Genomic DNA, 26,254 nt, shown 5'->3' with positions numbered 1-26,254 from the left:
ATTAGGTTTAAATCTGCCCTGGCGCTTTTTAGCCTATTTGCCAAACCCTTGCCCTTCTGCCTTAAGAGTTGTTACTAAGGGGGCAACTGGGTAGCTCAGTGGATTGAGAGCCAGGCCTAGAGATGGGAGGTCCTAGGTTAAAATCTGGTCTCAGACCTGTCCCAGCTGTGTGACCCTGGGCAAGTCACTTGACCCCCATTGCCTAGCCCTTACCTCTCTTCTGCCTTGGAACCAATATACAATATTGATTTCAAGACAGAAGGTAAGGGCTTTAATAAAAGAGTTATTATAACTAAGACAGAAAAATTTTCTTCTTTTAAAATGAAAGACAAAACAATTTAAAAATAACTTATTTTTAAGATCATCCAGGAGCAAATTTGGCTTCTGGCCAAATTTATGAGAAAAAGTATTAACTACAAAGGTCTCAAAATGTACTTAACTAAGTTTATGGTTACTCCAATAAAATTAAGAGAAAATGTTCAACTTGTGATGTTATAATGGCTATTTTAAATGTCTCTATAATTTTATTTAAATCTATCTATAATAAATATTTGACTTAAGTCAAATTTGGCTGATTTTAAAATACCAAAATATATAATAAAAACAGGCCTTAAGATCACTTTTAAAATACAACTTACTCTTTAAGAATTTATATTTTAAAAACAATCACATTAATAGTATACTGTTCCCCCCTAAGGCAGGAAATGTTTAACAAAGTTTTAGTCATTTGTACTTCATGAGATTTCTTATAATCTCATATTTAAGGTGAATTAGAATATTCCCACAGTCCTGGGGACACAATGAGCTGTAAAATGACTAGCCATATATGTATATATAAATTCAAAAAAAATTTTCTTGTGATTATCCTTTAAAATAAGACTATATTCTATGGCTCCAATAATATCCTGGTCAGTAACTTGGGATTCAAATCTTATTGAGATTTGCTTGCTTCTTAGAGGTGTGCTTTAGGCCACAAAATAGCAGGATCTCAAACCGTGGAATCTAAATCAGTCTAGAAATGCCAAGTCTTTGGGTAACCCCAATTGTTCAGGAAAACTACAAAATGAAATCACATTGGACATTCTGTAAATACTCAAACATATTTTTAGAAAATTATCCTACAATTGTATTTTTTAAAGTACATGTGGGAAGAAGGCCTAGCTAGAATAAGAAAATCTGGGTATCCAATTTTGGTTTTGTCATTCATTGGTTAATAAATGTATATGGGGAGTCAGAAGAGGGGCAAAGAAAAATTATTTCATCATGATTTCACATATGTAATATACATACATAACTTGTTTCCCTATAATTGGTTTACATGGAAGATCTCCAGTTACTAAACTCAAACTACAGATAGGGCAGCTAAATAAGGTAGCAATAACTCCTATAGTTAGTTGGAACCCACAGGATTAAAAAATATTTAAAAGTGTTCTCAAAAAGATAAAGCACATATACAAATGGCAAGTATTGAGCTTTGGAACTCCTTTGGTCCCAAAGGAAACCATCTTCTTTTAATCAGTAATTAAATTTTGGGAAGACTTCTGGCATAGAAAAATGGAAAGACAAACCCTGAGTAAGAATGTTTAAAAATTGGCTAATAAATAATGCCCAACTAGGCAAATTAGAGATCTGAAATGGCAATTCCTATAAACATGTTAAATTGGATTAGATATTCTCTAAAGTGCCTTCTATCAAAGTTCTAAGATCTACAATCCATTTGAACTAATGTCAATAATGAATTGCTAAATAATTGTACATGAGGAAAATTCAGAGTTCACAGAATTATTTTATAACTTATCTCTGATGAAATTCTCCAAGTACTCCATTAATTTGAGGGGAAAAAAAAGCAATCTGTAAAAACACATAAATTACAATGTGCTAAATCTGGGTGCATGGAATATAAGCTGTTTTAAAAAGCTCTTTTTCCTAATAGTATCCAAAATCTGGCACATGCACATACAATTTCAATCTTATCAGGAATGTCCCAAGATGATCCTAGGCAAGTACATAAAATAATGGGATTTAGAGCTGAAAGACATTTTTAGAAATCTATCTACTGCCTTCATTTTCTAGATGAGAAGGTGCATAGTGGTCCAGATGGTTTGCTTATAGAGAACAGAGCCAAGATTTAAACTCAGATCTGATTTCAATTCCATGTTTCTTTCCATTAAAGTTTAATCACCACCCATAAAAAAGTAAAGTCCCATTAATACTGGTTAAAATCCTTCAAACAAACCCATTAATCCATTAGAAAGCACTCGAGGAATTTTTATTATAACCAAAAGAGAGAGAGAGAGAGAGAGAGAGAGAGAGAGAAAGAAAGAGAGAGAGAGAGCCAAAACAGTTCCCAAATGGACAGGGATATTTATTTGTTCCTGGCAAGTATGTAAAGTTGCAACTAATATTATTATTTATATTTTCATCTTTGGGCAGGGTTTAATTTGCAAAAAATCTAGTTTTCCAAATATAACATGTACTTTGCCCTGTTGCTATTTTTTATAAATGTTGTCATTTTTTGTTCTGTTCATTCATAATTGTTCATTGGAATGTATGGAGAGAATGAGTGGAAGGATAATTATAATGACAACTAAATACTTGTTGGGGCACAAGACCCAATGTTGTACAATAAAGATAACCATATACACAATAAAATATAAACTGAAAGCAAGAGTAAATTGCCCAGTATTTAAGTCACATGTAAAAGTTTATTTCCATTCAAAAACATCTTATAATAACTTGCAGAGGAATAATCAAGTGAATCTAAATAAAATAAGAGAATCTATCTTGCCCTGAAGTTTTGGTTGGTAACATTATCCCTTACATACCATTATGTCTCAAATCCTCGGGCTTTCTGCAACTATGATAGCTAACGATGCACCTTTCTATTGCTAGATAGGAATGTACTATACTGCATGGTTTGTCTAAACAAAAACCTGTTTATATGTTTAAAAGAAAATGTTTATTTTTTTTTTCAGTCTGTCCAACGAACCCCTCTTAAACATGAAAAATTTTTAAAAGTGTACAGTGTAAAGTGATTTGTAACTGAAAATAATATTAATATGTTGAAAAACCTTTTAATCCCTCCACCGCCAATACATTAAAGCTAAATTTCAATGGAAAAAAAGGCTTCTGTGCTTCTACCAAGAAATATGAAGAAACAGAAAATATAAGCTTTTATTGTGGGAAAACAAATTATTTGCTTAAAAGAAATATCTGAGGCAAATTTCCTTTAGTTTAGACAGTAACTTTAAAGGATAAGGTAGAGAAGTAATAAAAGAGTAATTACCAAGAAAACAATAGTTCCTGTTTGTAGAAATGGCAATGCAAAGGACCTGTGCTACAAATTAAGGGGTGAAGTGAGAAAGGAAAAGCACTTTAATACTAAAAGAGACGTTCAAAGGACTAATATCTATAAATACCAGGTGTTCTCTGAACAGATATTTCTTTCCTAAATATTGTTACGTGACTATTTTGAATAGTTTGCCTTCATATATTTGATCCACTGTGTGCTAGCATAAAATGTGTTTGCAAGATGATTTCACACCCCCATTTCCCTTCGAAATTATACACTCATTTATACAGTGGTATAAGACTAGTTTTCAGAATAGCATATCATACAAATAAAAAAGCATAGTTGATTTCTGTAAAATCTGTAATAATCACACAGACATGGACCAACATTTATTACAAAGAGAAAAATAGCAAGTCCATCAGAAAAAAAGTACAGATGCTTTAAAAGTTTTAGGCTAAGAAAACAGGAAAAAACTATTATCTACATGATATATGCAATATGAAGGTATACAGAAGGGCAAGCATTATATAGAGTTGACTACATTTAAGTCATATAAGTTATATTAATACAAATAAAGTTCCAATACAACATAATAGACAGCTAAGTTAAAAAAAAATTTAAGAGGAATGTCAGCAGTGGAGAAGTTTATTTCAATTTAGGCCACTCCAGCTCCATCCTGAGGCACTTCGATTTCCCAAGCTGAAAGCTTATTTTTTAAATGGTAGATTTGTTTATTTTTTTAATGTTATATGTCAGATAACTGAAGAATAAGGGACAAATTTTTAAAATGCAACATTTTCAAAAAGAAGCAATCAACTCACTATATATTTTTATTTAGGAATTACAGCTTGCAAAACAAAACATTCATCCTAGTATTAGCAATATTTTTATCTTCACTCCTCATTTAACTACCATTAAAAAATATCCTTCAATAGGCAAAAAAAAAATCATAAGTACCATCATAAAATTATCACAACTCAGAAAATCTGAATTGCACCTAATGTAACGGAATGCTGCAACAGTTTCTATATTTTCTTCATTACCTACACATAATTTGCATCAACTATAGAATTAAGAATAGAAAACAAAATTACAAGTGTTATGTATTCATATTCTATACAATTGGTAAGCTTCAAATGTCAAGTGGTCAAATTTTGACAGTGATTTTCATCACATTCTTAACTACTCAAAGTAATATAATATTCCAAAATGGTTTCTACTCAATTTGGTCATTATAGTAGTGTTGCACTCCATGTGACCCAGGGGTATATTTGAAACGGCACTTCTTCAAACCCAATCTACTTTTATTTAAAATATTTAAATATAGCTGAACTCTCAATAAATGGTTTTAAGATCTTGTTGACAAGGTATACTACCTCACAATTAAAAAATTCAAAAATAGTTTGATCAAAAATAGTTTGATCATGTAATGGTGATATTTGAACTCTACTTCTGATGTTTGCTTATTTATTAAACATGAGTTTGTAAACTCATGGCTAATAAATTATAAAAACGATGCATTGAAAGTATACAGGATAGTTAATTCTTTTTTTGAAATTAAAGATCCAAGATTTCTTAGCCAAAACATGTGGTCTAAAGTACTTTGGTGAAACAGATTTTAAGACATCACATGGATAGAGAGCTGGTCTTTCCAGACTTTTCACCAAAAAAAAAAAAAAATCTTAAAAAAAAAACATAATAATGACAGATCAGATCAAACTACACAGTAAGAAAAGTAAGCCATTTCACTTTTATAAGCAAATGTTTTCTGTAAAATGAGTGATGTAATTTATAGTTAATATTTTTAATTCCCAAATGATTAACTACTGTTTTATAACAGTTTTGTCATTGGATTAGTAAAAAGAATTTCAAGAAATTTATTTACCCTTCCTTTCTTCCTACTGATAACTTGTTTAGCCAAATACATTACTGTTTTACTGAATGAAATAAAAGGCAGTAACTGCCCTCCCTGTGTGAATAATATAAATGTGCTATCAAAATCTCATTTATTTACAAGTAACCATAGCAAGTCTCATAATAGTTTAGAGTAGCTTACACATGTATTATGATTTTTCCTTTGTGTATTAAGTCAGTCACCATGTTATCACCTTAAGAAGTTGAAAAAAATAAGTGGGAAGACCAAAGAAAATGTGTTAACTCTAATGTAAGTAAAATATCAAATCTAATGAGAAAATTGAGGGCCTATTAGTAAAAAAAAAAAGTTTCTGAAACATTTCTAGAATTAGAAAGTAAACTCCTGTATTAATTTCTAACCAAGCAAATAATGCCACCAAATACAAAGTGCATAATCTTTATAGTCCTATGGTTAAAAAACAAAAACAAAACAAAACAAAAAACTAAAAGAAAACTCTTTACAACCTTTCCCCTATTTCATCCAGGGAACAGTAAACATTTCATAAAACTATCAAAGCAAATAAAAGGTAGCCAGCTCTGAAAAATGTTATTGTGAAATGAGACTAACCATATTTTAAGTCCTTTGAATAATTAAATTTGCAAACATTTTGGAAATTTTTTCTTTATTTCTTTAGTCTATGGTTTACTTCTTAAAGCTAGAGTCTCAAAACCTTAAGTAAGGATCTATGGTTTGTAGTTGTAGTTTCCCAATTATTAAGTTATAGAATTTTTGCCAATTCCCCATTTCAGGTTAATATATATGTTGTAATGAAATGTTTGCCTATTGTCTCAAAATCTAAGAAATTCTTTAAAAGTTATTTATTCATCTGTCTCTTCCTCCCATTACCCCCACCCTTATGGAGGGGGGGGAAAGGGAAGCTGTCAATATGTAGCTGCATAGTCAAGCAAAAATAAATGCCCCATTGACCATGTCTGAAAATGTATGCATTTTAAGTTGATCACCTCTATGTCAGGAGGTAAACAGCAGATATGCAATATTTCAAAATCAAAGAACTACCAAATTTTCATTACTCAAAATACATTACATATTATATACAATCATTTCTGATGAGCTTGCAAGTAAGCTAGTTTCTCTGTAAAGCCAGCACTGCAATGCAGATCAGGTTCAGGTGATCCATGTTCCTTCCTGTACAGTCACAGAGAGCAGCAAAGATGTCTGCAATTGAGACAGGGCTATTCACTCACCTGTTATATTTGTAGCAGTCTAATCTGATGGTTTAGTTTGAAAAGAGAAGTAACGTTACCAGAGAATGATCGAGGTATCTTCAAAGACTTGTTCAGAGCATGTGAAGCAGAGGAAGAAATTCAACTAGTCGCCGTATAAGGTATGTAGCACACATACACACACAGCAACATACACACAAAACGTTCACACTCTTCTAAACTAATCTCTTCTAAATTTTGCAAAATGATACAATTCAACAGGGCACAAATAAAAATAGTACACTGGAGCCTCCCTATAACGCTATGCTTAGAGGACATGCTGTAGATGAAAACTGCTATAGTGAAGTCCCTTCAGTATTTTCAGTAACTAAATATCCTTGAATGAATCTCCAAGGGACCCATGCTATATAGGTAAATGTCATAGTACATAGTGAAGTCATGTTATAAAAAGGTTCCAGTGTAGCTAGGTATACAGAGAATTTAAACTGAGAAGTTCCCATCCAAAATAAAAGTGGTTATAGGATAAACAACTTTTAGCTTAATTTGGACTTCAATGATTATCCCAGCCTATCCTATTTCCCCAGAAAAATGAGTATTTAAGTGTTAATGAATATCTCAATATTTCATACTTTGGATATATAATCCTGAATTCCTTTCTCCAAATATAGAAATAAAACATTTGTAAGAATCAATTTAAAATTACTAAATTCATTAATATTAACCCCTTTCCCCAATTTCACATTTTAAACTGAAAAACAAGATGACTCCAGTACCAATTAACAATATTAGGTGAATTTTAAGCCTTTTCTGTTTACTATAAAAATTCAGGATTTCTATAATTTTTCTATAATTTTTTTCTAGATTCTGTGTCTTCAGCAAAACATGTATTTATTTCACTTAAAAAATTAACCTTTACTCAAGACACATCAATTTTTTTTTGTATTTACTTAAATGATTACAACACTTCACAACGCATACATTTATACAGATATTTAAACTGGAAATCATTTGTACCCCCAAACAATGTTTCACACATCATTGGAGACACTCGTATATCCTACAAAACTAAGTTTTAACATTTCCATATTTTCACATAAGCCCATTCATATTTAGTTTGTAAGTAGAAACAAAAGAAAAATGAGTTCTAAATAAATGACACAGGAGGCAATAAATTGACACGACAAGTAAATAAAAGGCTAAAGCACTCCAATACCATTGAAACTGTTTTAATGTTGTTGCAATTCCATAATGCAACAATCATCAACTTGCGAAAGACCCAAATTTCAGAATTCATTTTAATTACTCCTTTATACCTATTTTACAAAATAAAGGCAAGAGACATTTAAATCCTCCTTGTCCTAGTTGTGGTTATGTTCCTAATTTGCTATTTTCTATAAATATTGTGTAAACTTCAATTCCTATTGGGTGTTATATAAGGAAAGTAAAATAAAAAATATTAACCTCTGCTTCAATGTACAGTTTCCAGAATCTGCCAGAACTGGGGAACTGGGCAACAAGGCGTTCATATGTCTTCCGTGCTTTGTCTATAGGTTGATTCTAAAAATTAAAAACCAATAAATAGCATTTACAATATTATGATTATGTAAATATTTACTCCAGAACCAAAGAGTGTGATTGGACCCATAGAGAAGGAAATGTAATCCTATATCACTAAACCTGTGCCTCTCGAATGAGAATGCTCCAAGCGTCAAGGTCATATGGATTCTCTTCTAATTTCTTTTCTGCTTTCTTCACTTTTTCTGGTACATATTCAGCAGCCTAAGGGGGGAAAAACAGATAATGAACAGAAATTACTGTTTTAAGTGCCTAGTGCCAATTACTTAATATGAAAGTTCAACAAACAAATATCAAGATTTAGTGTGTTATAGAGGGACCAAAAATGTTCCATGACATAAAGTATACACTAAGCCAAATCAATAAGCATTTATTAAGAGTACTAAGTGAGAAGCACGGTGCTAAGCACTAAGGGATAGATACAAAGAAAGATAAAAACACAGTCCCTGCCTACAAGGAGTTCAAATTCTAATGGGAGAGACAAAATGAAGACAAACAAAATATATACAGTGTAAATGAGAGGTAACTTCAAAGGACAAATACCAGCACAGGCTGGTGACTGGGAAAGACCTTTTGTTGAAGTAAGGGCTTTAACTGAGTCTCAAAGGAAACTAGAGAAGGCCCAGGTTTGAATATATCTCTCTTTTCCTTCAACTCTTTCAACTTTTTCCTTTCTTCCCTCCTTCCATGTCTATCTCTATCTGTTTCCTTTGAGACTTAGGATACCTGGGTTTTAGGAAGATCAAGTTGGCACTTGAGACAAAACAAGACAAAACAGAATAGAAAGATGAGTTGGAGACCAACCACAAACCTACTGCTATAGTCTAGACATGAGGTGACAAGGGCCTAAATCAGGCAGGGTTCAATTGTGTGAATGAAGAGAACGGGGATATATGTGAGAGACACATTGTAGAAGTAGAAATGACAAAATGTGACAACCAATTGAATATGTGGACTGAGTAAAAGAATGGCACCTATGTTTAAAGAAACTTGCAAAGACAACAGTATTTTAGACACTAGGGAAGTTAAGAAGCAAGAAAGGTACCAAATAAAATGTTTGAAAGTAAAAAAAAAAGAAGAAGCAAGAAAGGTACTGGAAAGGGAAAACAGTGACTTTTTTTTTACACCCGAAGTCAGAGATTTAAGGCAGGAAAAGAGACAGAATTAGATAAACTATTCAATCATTTTAGTTACATTCAATTCTTCATGATCCCATTTAGGGGTTTCTTGGCAAAGATATTGAAATGGTTTGCCATTTCCTTCTCTAGCTCATTTGATAGATGAGGAAACTGAGGTAATTACTCAGGGTCACAGAGCTAATAAGTGTCTGGGGCCAGATTTGACCTCAGGAAGAGGAGTCTTACCAACTTTCACTCAATCCACTGTGCCACTAGAATCAATAGCATAGATTTGATCATTAAGCCCAAGGAATCAGATGAGAGGAGCTAGCTAGTGCAGGATGCAGAATGTCAAGAAGGCTCATCTTCCTAAGTTCAAGTAAGGCCTCATACTTTTTCTAGCTGTGTGACCGTGGGCAAATCACTTAATTCTGTTTGCCTCAGCTCATCATCTGTCATATGAACTGGAGAAGGAAATGGCAAACCACTCCAGTATCTCTGCCAAGAAAACCTCAAATGGGGTCACAAAAGAGCCCAACACAACTGAAATGGCTGAAAAACAATAAAACAGATGAGACTCCAAAGGCTGATAGTACAAAAGATGCAGGAACACTTGGGTGAGCAATTACTGAGACTCTAGGATATATTTTCCCTTTCAGAGAAAATAACAATTCTGTTTCTTTCATAAAAACAAGCAAACAAACCTACCATAAGAAGCTAAATGTTCACTAAAATTAACTATTCATTATTCAGATTTATATATTACTTTAAATATGCAAAACGCTTTCCTCAAAACTGTCATAAAGGATATCACTTTTTTTTTTTATTATGAGGAAATGGCACTTTATAGGTTAATGACTTGCCCATGAACATACAGATAGTTAACTAAGTAAGGATTTGATTTCAGGGAATCTCATTGCAAGGCAGCTAGATGGTTCAGTAGATAAGAGTGCTGGGCCTGGAATCAGGAAGACCTGAACTCAAATCCAGCTTTAGACCCTTAACTAGCTGTGTGACTGGGCAAGTCACTTAACTTCCCTTTGCTTTAATCCACTGGAGAAATAGAAAACTACTCCAGGATCTTTGCCATGAAAACTCTACAGACAGAATGATCCAAAGGGTCCTGAATAGGACAGATGGTTAGGACTGAACAATAAACTTCATTACAAGCCTAGCATATTTCCCTGGATACCAGGATAATTCTAATAATTTAAGTATAGTTGACAACCAAATTAGGTTAATTTACATTGTAAATCAAGGAGAGTAGAATGATCAGATAGAAACCAGGGTATATTAGTACATATGGCCATCAGAACTTGTGTTCACAGGCCCAGACACAGGAGGTCCTAGGTTCAAATTTGGCCTGCCTCTTCCTAGCTGTGTGACCCTGAGTAAATTACTTAACCTCTGCTGCCTAATCCTTACCACCTGCATCAGAATCAATAAACAGTATTGATTACAAGATGGAAGGTAAGAGCTTAAAACAAAAACCCTTGGGTTCAAATCCCAGCACTTAAGTCTTTTGTGTTCTCATTTACAAAATGAAAGACCACAGTAAGTAATTTCTAGATCCCTCCCATTCTATCAATAAATCTAAGAAACAAGCTTGCTATGATGGCTATCAGCTATCTACGTAAGAAATGCAATAAAATATTTCTCTCTACTAAACATGAAGACGAAATGCAAGTAATCAATTTTGGTTAGTTTAATACCATTGCTCAATTCCACACAAAGAATCCTTCCTACAGAGAATGAATCTCTTCCTCCATAGGAAATGAAGCTATAATGGGGAAAACAAGTCTTTTCCTTATATATGGGTCAACTAAGAAGGGAACAGTGGATAGGGTGCTAGCCCTAGCGTCTGAAAGATTAATCTTCCTGAGTTCAAATCTGGTCTTAAGACACTAACTACCTGTGTGACCCTGGGCAAGTCACTTATCCCTCTATGCCCATTTCATCAGCTGTAAAATGAAGCCACGAAGGAAATGGCAAACCACTTCAGTATCTTTGCCAAGAAAATTCCAAATGTGGTCATGAAAAGTCAGACACAAATGAAAACAACTGAACAACATTATAGCTCTCCTCACCACAGCCATAAAGCTAAGTAAGAATAAGAAACAAGAAATGTTCCCCACTATCCAGCAGCATCAATCCAATTAAGGGTAGTGTCAACAAGCTCAAAATGCTCAAAGTCCTAGTCAGGTTATTTTATATAGCAGTTGGTTTGTTTCTCAAGCTATAGTATGGAAAATGTATTAATTGGGTGGGTGCTAACAACAACAACAACAACAACAAAAATAAATAAATAAATAAACGAATGAATGAATGAATAAAGCAAAAAAAAAAAATATGTACAAGGAATACTTTCAATTGAAGTTTGTAACAAAGGACCTAAAATCAAAGTGTATATAAAGTTAACTGATAGTAGCCTATCAGTAGAACATGTATTTCAAGAAGTTTTCAAGGAATATCAATAAAATGATCACCTCTTTTTCCCATTTGGAAGCAAGATAACTATATCTTATATCTTATGTACCTTGTTTCACATTCACAGGAAAGTAACCAATTCACAAATGTTGGACATGTTTCACACTCTTTTATGACAAAACCTTAATGCTACTAGGAAGAGAACATATCAATTCATTTTAAACTTTAAGCTAACATTCTCAATTATGTTATACAGAAGACAGATATCAGAAAATAAGTGAAAGATGTAGACAACCGATAGCATTTGGCCAAAAATTAAATTACTAAAATGAAGGTTAAAACAGTATCATAAAACCTGAGAAACTTGCCTATGGCCTATGTGATTCCCTCAAAATTTGATTACACTGCTTTCACCTTCACTAAAATCTTTGTTCAAAACTTGCTATTAAAATAGAAATAAATCCCCACTAGATTATTATGGACATACTGCAGAAAGAAAGATGCCAATTTTGGGAAAAGGTTAAAAAGTGTAATTTCATATCAACAAATAAAAATCAGATAGCTTCTCCTCTACTTCAGAGAAGACAAGCACCTTAAAAGTACTAGAGGAGTTCTGGAAAGATGCAATAAAGTGCACCAACACATGACATCAGATGTCATACATGGAAATAGCATAAAAACAAATGTAACAGCTAGTATTTATAAAGTGCTTAAATGTCTGCAAAACACCGTACAAATAATATTTGGTCCTCACAACAACTGGGAGACAAGTACTATGTTTACCATCTAGCTGCCAGATACTACGCCCTCAAGGATAAACAAGCAAATGAATTTATCTATTGATTCTGAGAATAAGAAGCCAGTCTACTAAATCAGTGATGTGCCAACTTGATTGATTCCATGAAACTTCAAAATACAAAAAATTTTCCTGTTATCACTACGCCTTTCCAAGGTAAAATACTTAACATAAAAATTACATACCATTATGAAGTTCCTCTTAAAGCTTTCTTAAACAAAATCTATAGCATCCCCCCCAAAATAAATCTGACAAAAGACCAAAGATATCCTTACAATTTATTATGAAAAAGTTCCTAATATCCAAGTATAAAAGCAAACCACGCCTGTTCTCTTTGAGATATTAAGAAATCATATTTTCCTCAATGTCTTTGTCTAAAATCTTTGCTTCCTTCTATTCCACTAGAAGAGAAAACCCTGTCAATACTTAATCATTATCCTATTTTGAAATCCTTTTAATATCCTTTTCAAAGGCCTAATTTATTTCTAAAAATAAGAGGAAACTTCAGGGAGGAACTCCTATACTTTCCCAGAAGAAAGAATCCAGGTGGTTACTAGACAAAAAAGGTTGTTTGATTAATCCACTTAAAAGTAGTAACCTTTTTTTCTAAGTCTTGGACCAAAAGTAGGAAAAAATTGATTTTCTCAACATGAAAGAATGTTAAGAGGGTTAGGAATGGTTTTAGGAAAATGATTCTCTAGGGTGCTACAAAAATTAAATGACTACAGTTCTGTTTGATGTTCAGGAATTTTCATCTGAACCACCTAACATATATTATGTGGAATGTTATAAACTGTGATAGAAAATGGCTTATGCTTCTTGAAAGCAGTAGCTATTCACTGTGGCCTTTGCATCCCCAGTGCCTAACATACAGAAGTTACCTAAAATGCTTTTCCAATGGACTAATTTGCCTCCCTAAAGCATATATTTGATTTTTTAATTGATTTTTTTTTAAATCCCTTTGGGGTTTTGTTCAGAACTTTTTCTTCCATGTCATTACCAAAATCTTCATTAAAAAGATTTTAGAGGACTTTTCAGTTAATTCAATCTGAAACCAATGTTCTATCTCATCAGCCTGGTTTGAAACAGCTACATAATATTTGAAAACATGTACCAAGGCTTTTAAAAAAAATGTATAATGCCCTATAGGGATTAGATATTCTCAGTCTAAACCAAACTAAATTTTTTCTAGCCTTCAAAATAATAAATGTTAGGTTTATTGGGGAAGGAGCACACAACTAGGGCTCTGTAAAAGGAAAATGTCTTTAAAATAATTTAAGTTCACAGCTTCCCAACTTCATTCTCAAAGTATAAACACTTGCTACAGCATTTTCACCAATGATGAAAAAGGAAAGAAGGCCCTATAGAGAAAATCTTAATTCAAGAAACAGAACTAAGTACCATCTTGGAGATAATTTAAGAAGTACCCTTGAAAATGCACCTCAGGACCCTTCTCCTAACTTATAAATCTTATTTTTGCTATCCAATTCTAGCTCCTTTTCAATCCAATAAACATTTAGTAAGCATCTATATATCATGCTAGAAAAAACTACTAGGCTGTACTGGTCATTACCAAGATTTCAGAATATAGACAAGAGGAAAAGAAAGGAGAGGAGTGGAAGAGTATAAAGGATTAATTATGGTTAAAGAGTGGGGGGAGATAAGAAAAGCAGGAATGGGATTTCTTTTTCTTTCTGACACATTAAAGTGTTTTTCAAAGGATCTCTTCTTGAAGAAGAAAATTATTCTATTGTATAGAATCTTGGTTAACTGGAATGGATGGGGAGAGGCTTTAAGCTACTTTAAGGTTTCAATTATAAAGGAAAGAGGTGGAAAATAAAAAGAGAAACAAAAAGCACACAACTTCCCAAAAAGATGGAAGTTACTGGTATTAGAAAACACCAATCTAAGGCCTCACTGTATACAGAAATACTTTTTCAATTCTCTCATAACAAGGAAAGATTATTAAACAGAATGAAACTTGCTATGTGAGTTCATTTCTATCATTTCTAGTCAAGTAAGTCCTGATTCAATGTTAAACATTATATGAAAATTCATTCAAACAGATTGGGCATTAATAGTCACTTTCTCATAAATTATCAGAATTGGAAAGGAATTAATGGCAGAGGAAAAACTTAAAGAGGTCTCCTAATTACTACTGTGCAGGGGACAAAAGCTTTTTCATTTGCTTCAATAAGTGAGTATTTAAGTGTTTTGCTGTGTGTCAGGCCTGTGATAGGCCTGCAAGATAAGTAGACTCCATTTCCCAAAATAAAGCCTCTGCACTTAAAGGAACTTACCTTTTATTGGGGAAAACAATATATACAATAAATAACTACAAAATATGCCCAAAACTAATACAAAGAAATTTGAGGGGCACTCCTAGGAAGAATCAGGAAACATCTCTGATAGAAGGAATTAACTTCATCTGAGAAACATTTAAAATATAACCTAATTTTCCTTGAGAGCAGAGTCTATCATTTATCTTTGTCTTTCCCTCATACAGCAACTAGAGAAATAATTTAACTTACAAATTTATTTAAATAATTTGAATTTACCAGGGAAAGTTTGAAATGTTTGACATGCATTATATCTCATTTGTACCTTACAACTTACAGGTAGTTGTCATTATGATCTTCATTTTACAGATGATAAAACTAAAGGTCAGAAAGTTAAGTGATTTAACTTTTGTGGCAGTTAATAAGTATCTGAAACAAGTTTTAAAAATAGTTGTCATTCACCCTGAGCTTCCTCTTCTCCCCTCTTCATTATCTACAAGATGCTTTTTGCCACTTTTTCTTCCTTCACTACCCTCCCTGAAAAGTTAAGGCAGTCTTCAAGCCATGCTATTCCTTCAGGTCTCCTCCAAAAGATCACCTCCTTTGTCATTCCCCAATCATCATTCTCCTGGTTAGTAGGCAATCATTCCCTGTCTTCCCAACCTGGCAAAGAAAAAAACCACCCTCACTTGACTCTTTCCCCATCCCTGCTAACTCATCCTTGTCCTTTGTGGCTAAGTCTGAAGAAAGATTTTATTGTCCATTAAGTTCCTCCACTTATTCTCTTCTCATTCTTTTCTTAACCCCTTTATGTGCTAGCATCTTCCAATCCTATTCTACCAAAACTACTATCTCCAAATTTACCAATGATCTCTTAATAGCCAAATGCAATAGCCTTTTCTCAGTTCTCACTCTTCTTGGCCTCTCAGCAGCCTTCTACATTGATGTTCACTCCTTGATTCTCTTCTTATTAGATATCTTTATTATCTTATATATATTATTATATTATATATAAGGTATTATTGTATCTTTATTAGATATCTTATTAGATTTTCAAGACACCACTATCTCTTGGTTCTCCTGACTGCTCCTTCTCAGTTTTCCTTTGCTGGACCCTCCTCCATATCACATCCTCTAACTTTAGGGATCCAAGAGTTCCATCCTAGGCACTCTTCTCCCTCCATACTACTTCTTCACTTGGTGATTTCACTGGCTCCCATGGATTTGATTACCATATGATGCTAATGACTCTCTACCTATCCTACCTCAACTTTTCTGATCTACAATCCTAAATTTCCAACACCCTTTCAAGTATCTCAAACAGATGGCTAGTAAACCTCTTAACATACCCAAAATTGAACTCTTCCTTCTTCCAAAGTCTGCCAGCTCTACCCTTACCCATTATAGTAAAGAGTGCACATATCTTCCCGGTCCTTCAGGTTTGAAATTTAAGTGTTATCTTAAACTTAACACTATCTCTCACCTCTCTTCTGTAGCCAAGGACTGTCATTTTTGCTACATCTCTCAAACAAAAAAATCCTTGTCTCCTCTGACATTGCCACCACTCCAGTACAGACCCCCAGTGCCTCAACACCTGTATTCCTGCAAATCGATTTTTCTAACTCGAAAATCCAACCACATCATTGCTCTATTAAAAAAAAAAATTCCAGTGACTCACTATTGCTTCTAGGATCAAATACAAAATTCTGTTTAATGTTCAAAGACCTTTATAAACTAACACATCCCTACCTTTCCAACCTTCTTATACCTTACTCCTCAGCACATACTGTTCAATCCAGTGACACTGGTCTCCCAGTTATATCAAGAACCAGACACTCCATCAACTCTCAATCTCTCAGCTCTGGGTATCTTCTCTGGCTGTTCCTCATACCTTAAATGTTTTCCCTCCTCATTTGTGCCTACTGGCTTCCTTGAAGTCCCAATTTTTGAAGTCTTTCCCTACCTCTATTGATTCTATTGCTTTCCCTCTTTTTCATATATATGGTGTGTGTGTGTGTGTGTGTGTGTGTGTGTGTGTGTGTGTGTGTGTGCGTGCGCGCGCGCACCCTCCATTAGATTGTGAGCTTCTAATGGCTCTTTTTGCATCCCAGTGCCTGGAATGTTTATTGATTTCATTTCTTTATCCAAATGTATATAAATGTTGGAAGTTTTAAAGTACAGCATGCTATATTGTGTGAATCTTATTTCAGTTATAGAACAGATAAATTAGGTGATCATTTGTAATGAAGAATCAGTCAATATACATAACAATTGTTAATCATCTTTTACTATGTGACTACTAATGCCAAGCATAAAAGTCAGGCTTGGAGGATCAAGACAAGAAACAAACTTCCCTTCAAGTAGCTTACATTCAATAGGAGAAAATACGCGCATGCGCACGCGCACACACATATGCACACATTCACTGCTAGGAGAGAAGAGAGGAATAAGGACGAATATCACCTACTATGTGCCAGGCACTATAAAAAGTACTTTACAAACTTTTTTTGATCTTCACAACAACCTAGTTGAGGTTGGAGTTATTATAATACTCAACTTCAGTTGAAATTGAGAAAAACACAGGATAAATGATTTGCTCAAATGTCACCCAGCTACTTAAGTATCTGAGGTTAGATAGACTCAGATATTCCTGAGACCCAGTGCTCAAACCACTGAGTCACCTAGCTGTCAAGGAAGAGAATTAGGAAAGCCCCATATCTTTGAAGGAAGTAAGCATAAATAGGCAGGATGCTTCCTAATATAAGCTAAGTTTCTCAAGGGTAGAGATTTTTTTTTTGTCTCAATATACCCTGAGCAAAGAATAGTTCTTGGCACATATCAGGTACTTAACATAAGGATACTGAATTTAGTTGCATTCCAGTCATAAGAGAATGTCTATGCACAGGCACTAAGATAGGGGAGACAAAAGTTTCTGTACAAAAAACAGAAAGAAGGCCAATTTGGCAGGAACATAGCAGAAAAGAGTATCATGCAAAATTCAAGGAGGACAAGCTATACCTATGTTGGAAAGGGCTCTCAAAGCCAAACAGGAGTTTGTATTTTATCCTGTTTTTACAGGAGGAATTAAGAGTTAAGTGGAACAGAAGTGTTACAATGTCAGGATAATTATTTTGGCAGTTGCATAGAGAATGGATTACAGAAAAAAGACTAGATGGAAGGAGACCAATTAAGAGACTATTTTAGTAGTCCAAGTCAGGTAGAGCAGTTGTGGTGTGAGTGATGTGGATGGATGTTTGGAGAGTGGAGTGCTTTTCTAAGAAGAAACTTTTAATGCTTTAGGACACCTCTATAACATGAGAAAATATTGCCACTTCACAGTTGAGGAAACTGAAACACATAAGATAATGAGTCATTCTGAAATACAAATGGTCTCCTAATTTAGTAATTCTATAAACACTAATTTTCATATATCAGGTTTCCTTAAACTAGGGAACATCTGTGGTGAAACCAGATCTAAAAATACTTTCTTGCCATGCTTAAGAGAGACAATGGCCCTTCTCAAGAAATTATTTTTAAAATCAAATGTAAACTACTTTTAAGTTAGCCCTACATGCCTCTTTACTAACTCAATGTGCTTTAAGTTACAGAATCAACTCATGTCCACAAAATAAAACATTTGGTAGTGGGCATAGCTCTAAACAATGCCAACTAAACTGAATAATTTCGCTCTTAAACAGTGGTTTAAAACTGCTGTGTGAAAATAATGGAATTAGTTCTAGCAAGATGTTTGTTTATTAAGCTAAAAAAACCTTGTATTACAGTAATGAAAAAATGTCTTATTTTATAGAAAAGAACTTCCAAGTTGTACAAAGATTTAAAAAACCCCTTGAAAAGTGGACAGCTCAAAGCCCTATAGGAGGTCTGTTTTCTCCTACTTCTCTTAGTAAAAATGGATGCTCAGCTATTTATTTGTACAAATAATCATTCCAATATTTTTTAATCTTAAAAATTTGTTCATCTATTTTAAAGCTTTGTAAATGTAAAAAGTAACAAAAACTTCCAAGGAAAATGCCTTCTCTGGGACCATGAGTTTACAACTCTTCTAGCTAAGGGAGGAAGCAGAGACTAAAGCAGGTATTCCTTACTTGAGGTCTGTGAACCTTTGTGTTTTTAATACTCTGATAACAATTTCTATGTTTCCTTTGTATTTTATTTTTTAAAAGATATTCTAAGAAAGGGTTCACAAATTTCACCAGATTGTTGAAGGGGTTCATAACACAAAAAAGGATTAGAGTCCCTAGCCTAAAGGATTGAGAGCTGTATTTCTGAGCAGGAAGACCTGATTCACACTGACAGGCTGTGCAAATTGTGAGGAAATCTCAACTTCTAGGCAACTTGCCAAGATTAAATTGTAGAGAAGGTGCTGACCAGGATAGGCTGAGGGAGTTTCCTTAATTCCTGTATCAATGAAATATCTGCTCCACTCCCTAACCCATTTAGCTATACAAGTAGTCAAAATACCTTTTGAAAATACCAAACCAATGTATATTAACCTTTCAGATTTGTATTCAGGATTGTTAAAATGTGCTCATTTGAAGAAATTCCTTTAAGTTGAAACCAGGAGTTCTGTACCTGGGATTCATAAGAATAGATTTCAGAGGGCCTTTGGTTTTGAATGGCAAGCATATGGAACAAAGTGCTTTGCACACCCTTATAGCACTATATGTTGTTCAGTCATGTCTACCTCTTTGTGACCCCATTTGGAATTTTCTTGGCAAAAAGACCTTTCTCTAGCTCATTTTACAGATGAAGAAAAAGTGGAAAAGTTAAGCAATTTGCCCAAGGTCACACAGTGAGTAGGAATGTGAGGTCTCAGGGGGCAGGTGGGTGGTTCAGTGGATTGAGAGCCAGGCCTAGAGATGGGAGGTCCTAGGCTCAAATCTGACCTCAGACACGTCCTAGCTGTGTGACCCTGGGCAAGTCACTTGACCCCAATTGCCTAGCCCTTACCACTCTTCTGCCTTGGAACCAATACACAGTATTGATTCCTAGAAGGAAGGTATGGGTTAAAAAAAAAAAGAATGTGCGGCCAGATTTGAACTCATGAAGATGGAGTCTTTCTAACTCCATTTCAGATACTCCTATCCAATGAGCCACCTAGTGCCCTAGTATATAAATGCTAGATATTATCATATCATGGAGAAACAATTACATTTTTTAATTCCTTTATCATATGTATTTTATGCATTTAAAAACATCATTCTGAGGAAGGGTCTACATATGTTTCACCAGACTACCAACAGCATTGAAAAAGGTTGAGAACCGCTGGCTGTGTCCCAAGTCACTTTTTAAACTTTCCTTAAAGAACTCGAAGATATATTTTTAAATTATCACATCAAAATAACTTAAAGGGAAAATAATAATCAATTATGTTCACATCATAGTGTCAAAAATTTGTTTTTAATTCCCATCATTTCCCATAGTGTTGGGAAGTCTACATTTCTCAGACACCTACTTGTTTTTACCCAGATAACGGTGAATGAATTCATCTCTTACTTTAGTAAGACAAAAGATTCCATTCACTTGAACTTCCTTCCATTCTCCCTCAAAAAGTCTACCTTCACTTTCAGAGGAAACACTCTCATTTTATGGTTATTTGTCCATTTGTTTCTGCCATTTCATCCAATGGTCTATTCTGAGAGGTTGGTGTAATTGTCCTATTTTTCTCTTTCTCAGCTTCAAGCTCTATAAGCATCCCACTTCACCTCAACTAGAGGTTTTGGCCCGTATTATTGCAATAATCTTTTAGTGTAGCACCCCAACTCCAGGCTCTTTAGTCTTTAATCCAAGTGCTCCTTGAGGCTAGGGATTATTATTGCAATTATTTTGCCTTTGCATCCTCATTATCTAAGGCAAAGGGCACTACAAAGTTCAGTGAACTGAAATCCTAGCAGTGCCTTCTCACAGTTGGGTTATTTCTAATTTTTCTAGTATAGAACCTGTTTGTACATAGTTATTTGCAATCTCCCTTATTAAATTATGAACTAATTCCTCAAATTCTAAATCTATGATCCTATGGAAAACCTGAAAAAAACATTTCCTTCTACCATAATACAATTCCCATGTTTGCTGGGGGGTGGGGGGACACCCCCCTCAGATTTAAATACTTTGCTAATTGTTGAAATTTCTTTTGAATGCTAATGAACAGGTGATAATCAACTCATTAACACCACAATATAAAATAGATACAGACAGCTCTTTAAACTTCCTTCCCTAGAATAACTTTGCATACCTTGATTTTTCACTAATAATAAAATCAAACACAGATTTTTGGCCGATTGTCCGTGAGAATCATTAGTAATTTATTTGTGCTTTTTCTTCTCCACTCAGTACCTTTCCAAAGCCTACCCAGCCAAGGCCACCAGATACACAATTTCTTAGTGCCTACTCATTTGGATCAGTTCTGTTTCTTAGAACATTTAGTTTCACTGAAAACTGTTTCAAGAGCCACCTTTCTCAATTCCCACTCCCCTATCAATCAGTACTTCCCTTCAAAACTGCTTCATATTTATTATGCCTACATTTTGTATTATTTACACAACTGAAGCTTGAGGAGTGTTTTTTTTTTTTATTTCTAAGGGCCTAGGGGTCCTCAATACAGCTTACTGATTGTCAAACAGTTCTCTATAAGGTAAGGAACTTAAATTTTTTTTTTCTTTATAGGTATTTTCCCTATAGGATGTTGAAAAAGTGAACTTTCAGCTCAGGGTAACCTATCTTGGAAGTAAATCTTTTGCAAACTAACATTAGTTCAAATGCAATAATATTCCACCCACCATGAACTAAAACAATTAAAATAAAGAATTTCGCTCTACTTCCTCACAAAGACCTGACACTTCCAATATGCAATTTTGTCTCCAGCACAACCAACATAAAGCATTAGATGAACTTTTGATGTTCCATAAAAATCACTACATCAAGCCAACTTCACATAAAGTGCTATTTTATGTGGCACTAAGAAAATTAAAGGACAGCTAGGTGGCACAGTATATAGAACTGAGCCTAGAGACAGGAAAACCTGAGTTCAAATACAGTCTCAGATGCCTACTGATTGGATGACCCTAGTCCAGTAACTTAACCCTCAGTTTTCTCATCTGTAAAATGAGCTGGAGAAGGAAATGACAAACCACTCCAGTTATGGGGGTGGCCCTAAATGTAATCATCAAGAGTGGAGCAGGGTTGAAAATTTACTGAACAACAAAATGTCCTTATCTCAAACTACTTAAAAAAAAAAAAAGATTAGAATTGTACAAAAAGTACACCCCACAAGAGCTGTAATGGTCTCCAGACACCTAGGACTTGTGCAACTCTTCTCCTAAACCTCGGGTCCCTGAAACTACCACTTGCAATACCACTACTAGTTTCAAATAATTAATATAGGACATAAGAAAGCTTATGTCATTCATTTCACCCCTTCTGCCTTAATCTAGGTTACTGGGGGGAAAAAAGTAAAAGAAAAATATTTACTCTATACATTAAGACAATATAATTGAGTCTTTCACAACATTTAGAGTAAGATTACACTTTGTGCCACATTTTTTACATAACATCTCACCACCACATCTGACACTTTTCCAAGATCAATTTTGTTTTCTTGTCCAGTTTTTTTTAACAATCCATATACTTTCCAAACCTTAGGCAAAGTATTCTCTTTCTTTTATACACTACACTACTAACCAGTTTAGCAAGATTCATTCACTACCCCAGCTTCAGGGTTCCCTAACCAAAATATCTAGTCCTGATGACTTCAGAAGTAAAGATTGTTCATGTATATTTTCACCTGAATATTACAGGTGCACACCAAACTCAAAATTCCCAAATTCCCAAAACTAAGTTTATCCTTTCCCCCTAAATCTACTTTCCCTTCTGACTTTACTAATCTGAAAGTTACATTTGGCTCATTTAATCCATTAGACTGGGCGAGTTACATTAGTCCAAGTCCTGGTTGACTGGAATCTGAGTCTATTTCCAAAACACCTTCTGAAGCGTTGTGCTCTCCTTCTCTTCCCAGGACCACCACATGAACCCAATACCTACAATGTTTTGATAGCTTTTTTAAGAGCTCTTTCCACTTTTAATAGGTATCAATTCAACAAACACTTTATAAATAAATGCAAAACACTAAAAATACAAAAATAAAATGGAAGAAACCCTGCCCTCAAGGTGCTTAAATTTTCCTCCCTTCAATTCTTTCTTAATACCCTAGACCTGAATGTCCTATAGGTAGACTTAGTCTCATAAATCTTCAATGCCTTTTTGGTCTGCCCCTTTATGCATTTCCCCTCCATACATTCTATGCTACAGGAAAATCAGACAAAGCTTGCCAGGTGAAAATCATAAATTGTGCTCTTACCACCTTGACTTTGCTCAGGCTGTTTGCTATAACACTATACCTCCCTACCTTTTCAGGCCAGTTGAGTTCTTACCTAAACATTAAAGGAATTAAAATATTCTTCTTGGATGAGAAAAGTTTATCTTATGAGCCCAAGTTGTAATCTCAGCTCCCTAAAGTGCAATTATACATTCTCTAGACCGATAACTCCCTATCCAAACCTTGAGCTCAAATCCTAACATGATTACTTCCTGTGAGCTAAATGCCTTTTCCTCAAAAAGCTTATCTTCTATATTCCTCTTCAAACCTACCCCTTCACTAAACTTGACTATTTGCATTAAGAATACCCTCAACCTTTCAGAAACTCAGGTATGCAATCCCAGTTATTTTCTCTCTCCCTCAACACAACCCCCAATCCAACTAGCTGCCAAGTTTTGTCAATTCTACCTTCAGAACATATTTTGTAATGGTTCCCTTCTTTCTGTACACACACAAACCACACCTACTTTCCTGGGCTATTGCAAAAGCATTAGTCTCCCTGACTCTTATCTAGTCTTCCCTCTCTAATGCAGGAAAACGTGTAATCCTATCATTCTTCAACTAAAGAAACTTCATTTGTTCCAAGTTGCCTCTAGGATAAAATATACATTCTTTAACTTGACATTTAAAGCAATTCAAAATCTATCTCCAGACTATTTTTCCAAGTTTATTATTCCACTTTTTGCTCCAATTAAACCAGTCACTCTGCTATGTCTTTACAGAGCACTCCATCTCCCCACTATAACTAATAAACAGAATATGCCCTCAGTCTGGAATGCCTGCCCACTTTATTTCTATCTTTTAAAACTCCCTTCTGTGAAGTTATTTTCTGAGGAAATCTTTCCCAATCCCGTAGGCTCTAAGGATACTTGCATATGGCTAGCCATGTAAAGTAGGAAAAGGAAAGAGAAAGGAAGAGAGGAAAGAAGAAAGGGAACCAGTATTTATTAAGGGTGCCAGACACTGTGCTAATATTTATCTCATTTGAGCCTTAAAACAACCCTCAGAGGCAAGTACTACCTCACTATAAACTTGAAGAAACAAGCATACAGAAGTTGTGGGATCTTGTCTGAAGCAGAATTTGAACTCAGCTAGGTTCAATCTGTGGTGCCATTGCTTAGACCAGGCAATTACACATACTAAGCACTTAAAAGGCTGAAAAGGACCACTAAATTGTTTGATTGGATTGGCACTATTAACTTAAAAATGAGCAAAGAAATAAAATGTTTAAGCTAATTCCATTAACTTTTCATTTTCATTTAAAAAAACAATACTCGAAAAATCTGGTTTCAAAATGTTTTATAAAATTAAGTACTTAGGGTCCCTTGCATAAGTCAAGGCAGTCTATTTTTTTTTAAACCCATATTTTCTATCCCAGAATCAATAGTGTGTAGCAGTTCCAAAGCAGAAGAGCAGTAAGGGCTAAGCAATGGGGGTTAAGTGACTTGTCCAGGGTCATACACCTACAAAGTATCTGCCTCTGCTGCCATATTAGGACCCAGGAACTCCAGTCTCTAGACCTGGTTCTCTATCTACTAAGCCACCTAGCTGCCCCGGTCTTTTTTTTAACTCTTACGTTCCATATTAGAATCAATACTGTGTAATGGTTCTAACGCATAAAAGTGGTAAGGGCTAGGCAATGGGGGTTAAGTGACTTGTCCAGGGTCACACTGCTAGGAGGCGTCTGACGCCATATTTGGACGCAGGAACTCCTGTCTCGGGGCCCGGCTATCCACCGAACTACCTAGGCTACTCCCAAACTGTCTATTCTTGCTACACAATGTATTCAATTCCCAAAAGACAGAAAGAACATTACAGGCAAATTGTCTCTAAAACTCCATTTTGAATGCAGAAAACGAGTTTACTAACACCAGGAAGGGAATTCCGCTTCCTGCCCTTCCTTCGAATTAAAGCACGCCTAAGCCAAGTTTTCGGTCGAGCTTGTCAGACCACCATCCCTCGGCTCCGTCGTGTTTTCATTCGAAAGCTCAAAACCGCGGGCTGGCAGCGCTTTAACTAGTTAAAGGGCCTGGGGCTCGAGAGCACTACTGAGGCCCCCCGAGCTGACCCGGCTTTATGCTGTCACGTCGCCAGGCTCGTGCCAACAAGTCCCAGAGGGGGAGGGGTAGAATGGGAGGGTGGAACAGGGAAGGTTCCTGCCCGAATAGACCCCCTCCGACAGCTACGTTACCACCATCTCGGGGTACAAGATTCACTGAGTGCTCCCACGAGTCCCCTAAGGGGAATCCCGGATAAGGAGAGGCTGCTTTAGGAGCCGTTCCGCCTAACCAAGTTCCGCCCCCTCCGGGCCCACGCGTGGCTCGGCTGGGGGTCGGGGTGCGACCCCCTCCTTACCCTTATTCGCCCTGGAGTTCCCCTACCCACATCCGAAGCACCTCACATCACAGCCCATCCCAAACCCAACCCCGTCCCGCTCCTTCCCGACCTGGCCGGGTCCCGGCTGAGGGACAGTAGCCATGAGGCCCCACCGGCCTCCCTCCTCACCTGCTCCGCGGCTCCGTCGCCAGACATCGCGCCGGGCGTCTGGCGAAAGCTTACGAGTTGGCCCGCAGTACGGGGCTGGAAGGAAAAAAGAAAAAAGGAAACTCGAAGTCACCTCCGAAAAAAAGGCGGGCGAGGTGCCTATCCCCGGCGGGCGGCTCCGGACCGTCCGCCAGCACCCGCCGCCGCTGCCGCCGCCACCCACTCTGAGAGGAGTCAAAATGGCGGCGCCCCGACCCTGTCAGGGGCCAGAAGGGAGAACATCCGGGGCACCGAGGGCTGCCGTGACGCCCTCAGCGCCCTCACGCGGCGCCTAGACAACACAAGCGCCTGACGAGGGGGCGGTGCAGCGAGGCGGAGTCCGCTTCGTTCGTGTCTGACGTCACCGCGCTCGGCGACCTCGCTCCTCCCTTCCGGCGGCAAGGAGGCCGGAAGCAAGAGGCGGGGCAGCTTTGTAGTAGGTGGAGGACTGGCTCCTGCTAGAACTTAGAGACTTAACTAGAGCGAGCCAGCCTAAACCTCCCATTTTACAGAGGAGGAAACTGACGCCTAAACCCGCTTTGTTTGTTAAAAAAACAAAAACAATGTGTTTCAGAACGAAGAAACCGTATCCTTGCCTCGTCCTAAGGTCACTTTAAATCCAGACATAAATCAAACCCAAATTTAGGGCTAGACCAGTCCAACATACGCTGTTAAAGGAACCTGTCCAGAGTCCCAAAGGTACCCTAGAACGTGAATCCCAGACTCCCGACTGCCCTCTTTCTGCTCCCTGAG

The 26,254-nt window shown here is 35.9% G+C and overlaps 1 protein-coding gene across 3 annotated transcripts in view; it reads right to left on the bottom strand.

Annotated features, from left to right (window-relative positions):
- CSTF3 (cleavage stimulation factor subunit 3) overlaps positions 1–25,853 on the bottom strand; it is a 78,064-nt gene extending 52,211 nt beyond the window's left edge. Inside the window, exons 1-3 of one of the 3 annotated variants that reach the window (XM_007497236.3) lie at positions 25,484–25,853; positions 8,069–8,170; positions 7,853–7,948 (exon numbers count right to left, since the gene is read on the bottom strand). In XM_007497236.3, coding sequence (XP_007497298.1) covers positions 7,853–7,948; positions 8,069–8,170; positions 25,484–25,510 — 225 coding nt within the window. In that variant the 5' untranslated portion in view covers positions 25,511–25,853. The other 2 variants (XM_016423473.2, XM_016423474.2) reach the window with 2 other exon arrangements.
- Positions 25,854–26,254: the final 401 nt, after the last annotated feature.

This window comes from Monodelphis domestica, chromosome 6 (assembly GCF_027887165.1).
Source record: "Monodelphis domestica isolate mMonDom1 chromosome 6, mMonDom1.pri, whole genome shotgun sequence".
NCBI lineage: Eukaryota > Metazoa > Chordata > Mammalia > Didelphimorphia > Didelphidae > Monodelphis > Monodelphis domestica.
The sequence above is the reverse complement of the archived record's forward strand: the minus strand, read 5'-3'. Positions and strand labels throughout refer to the sequence as shown.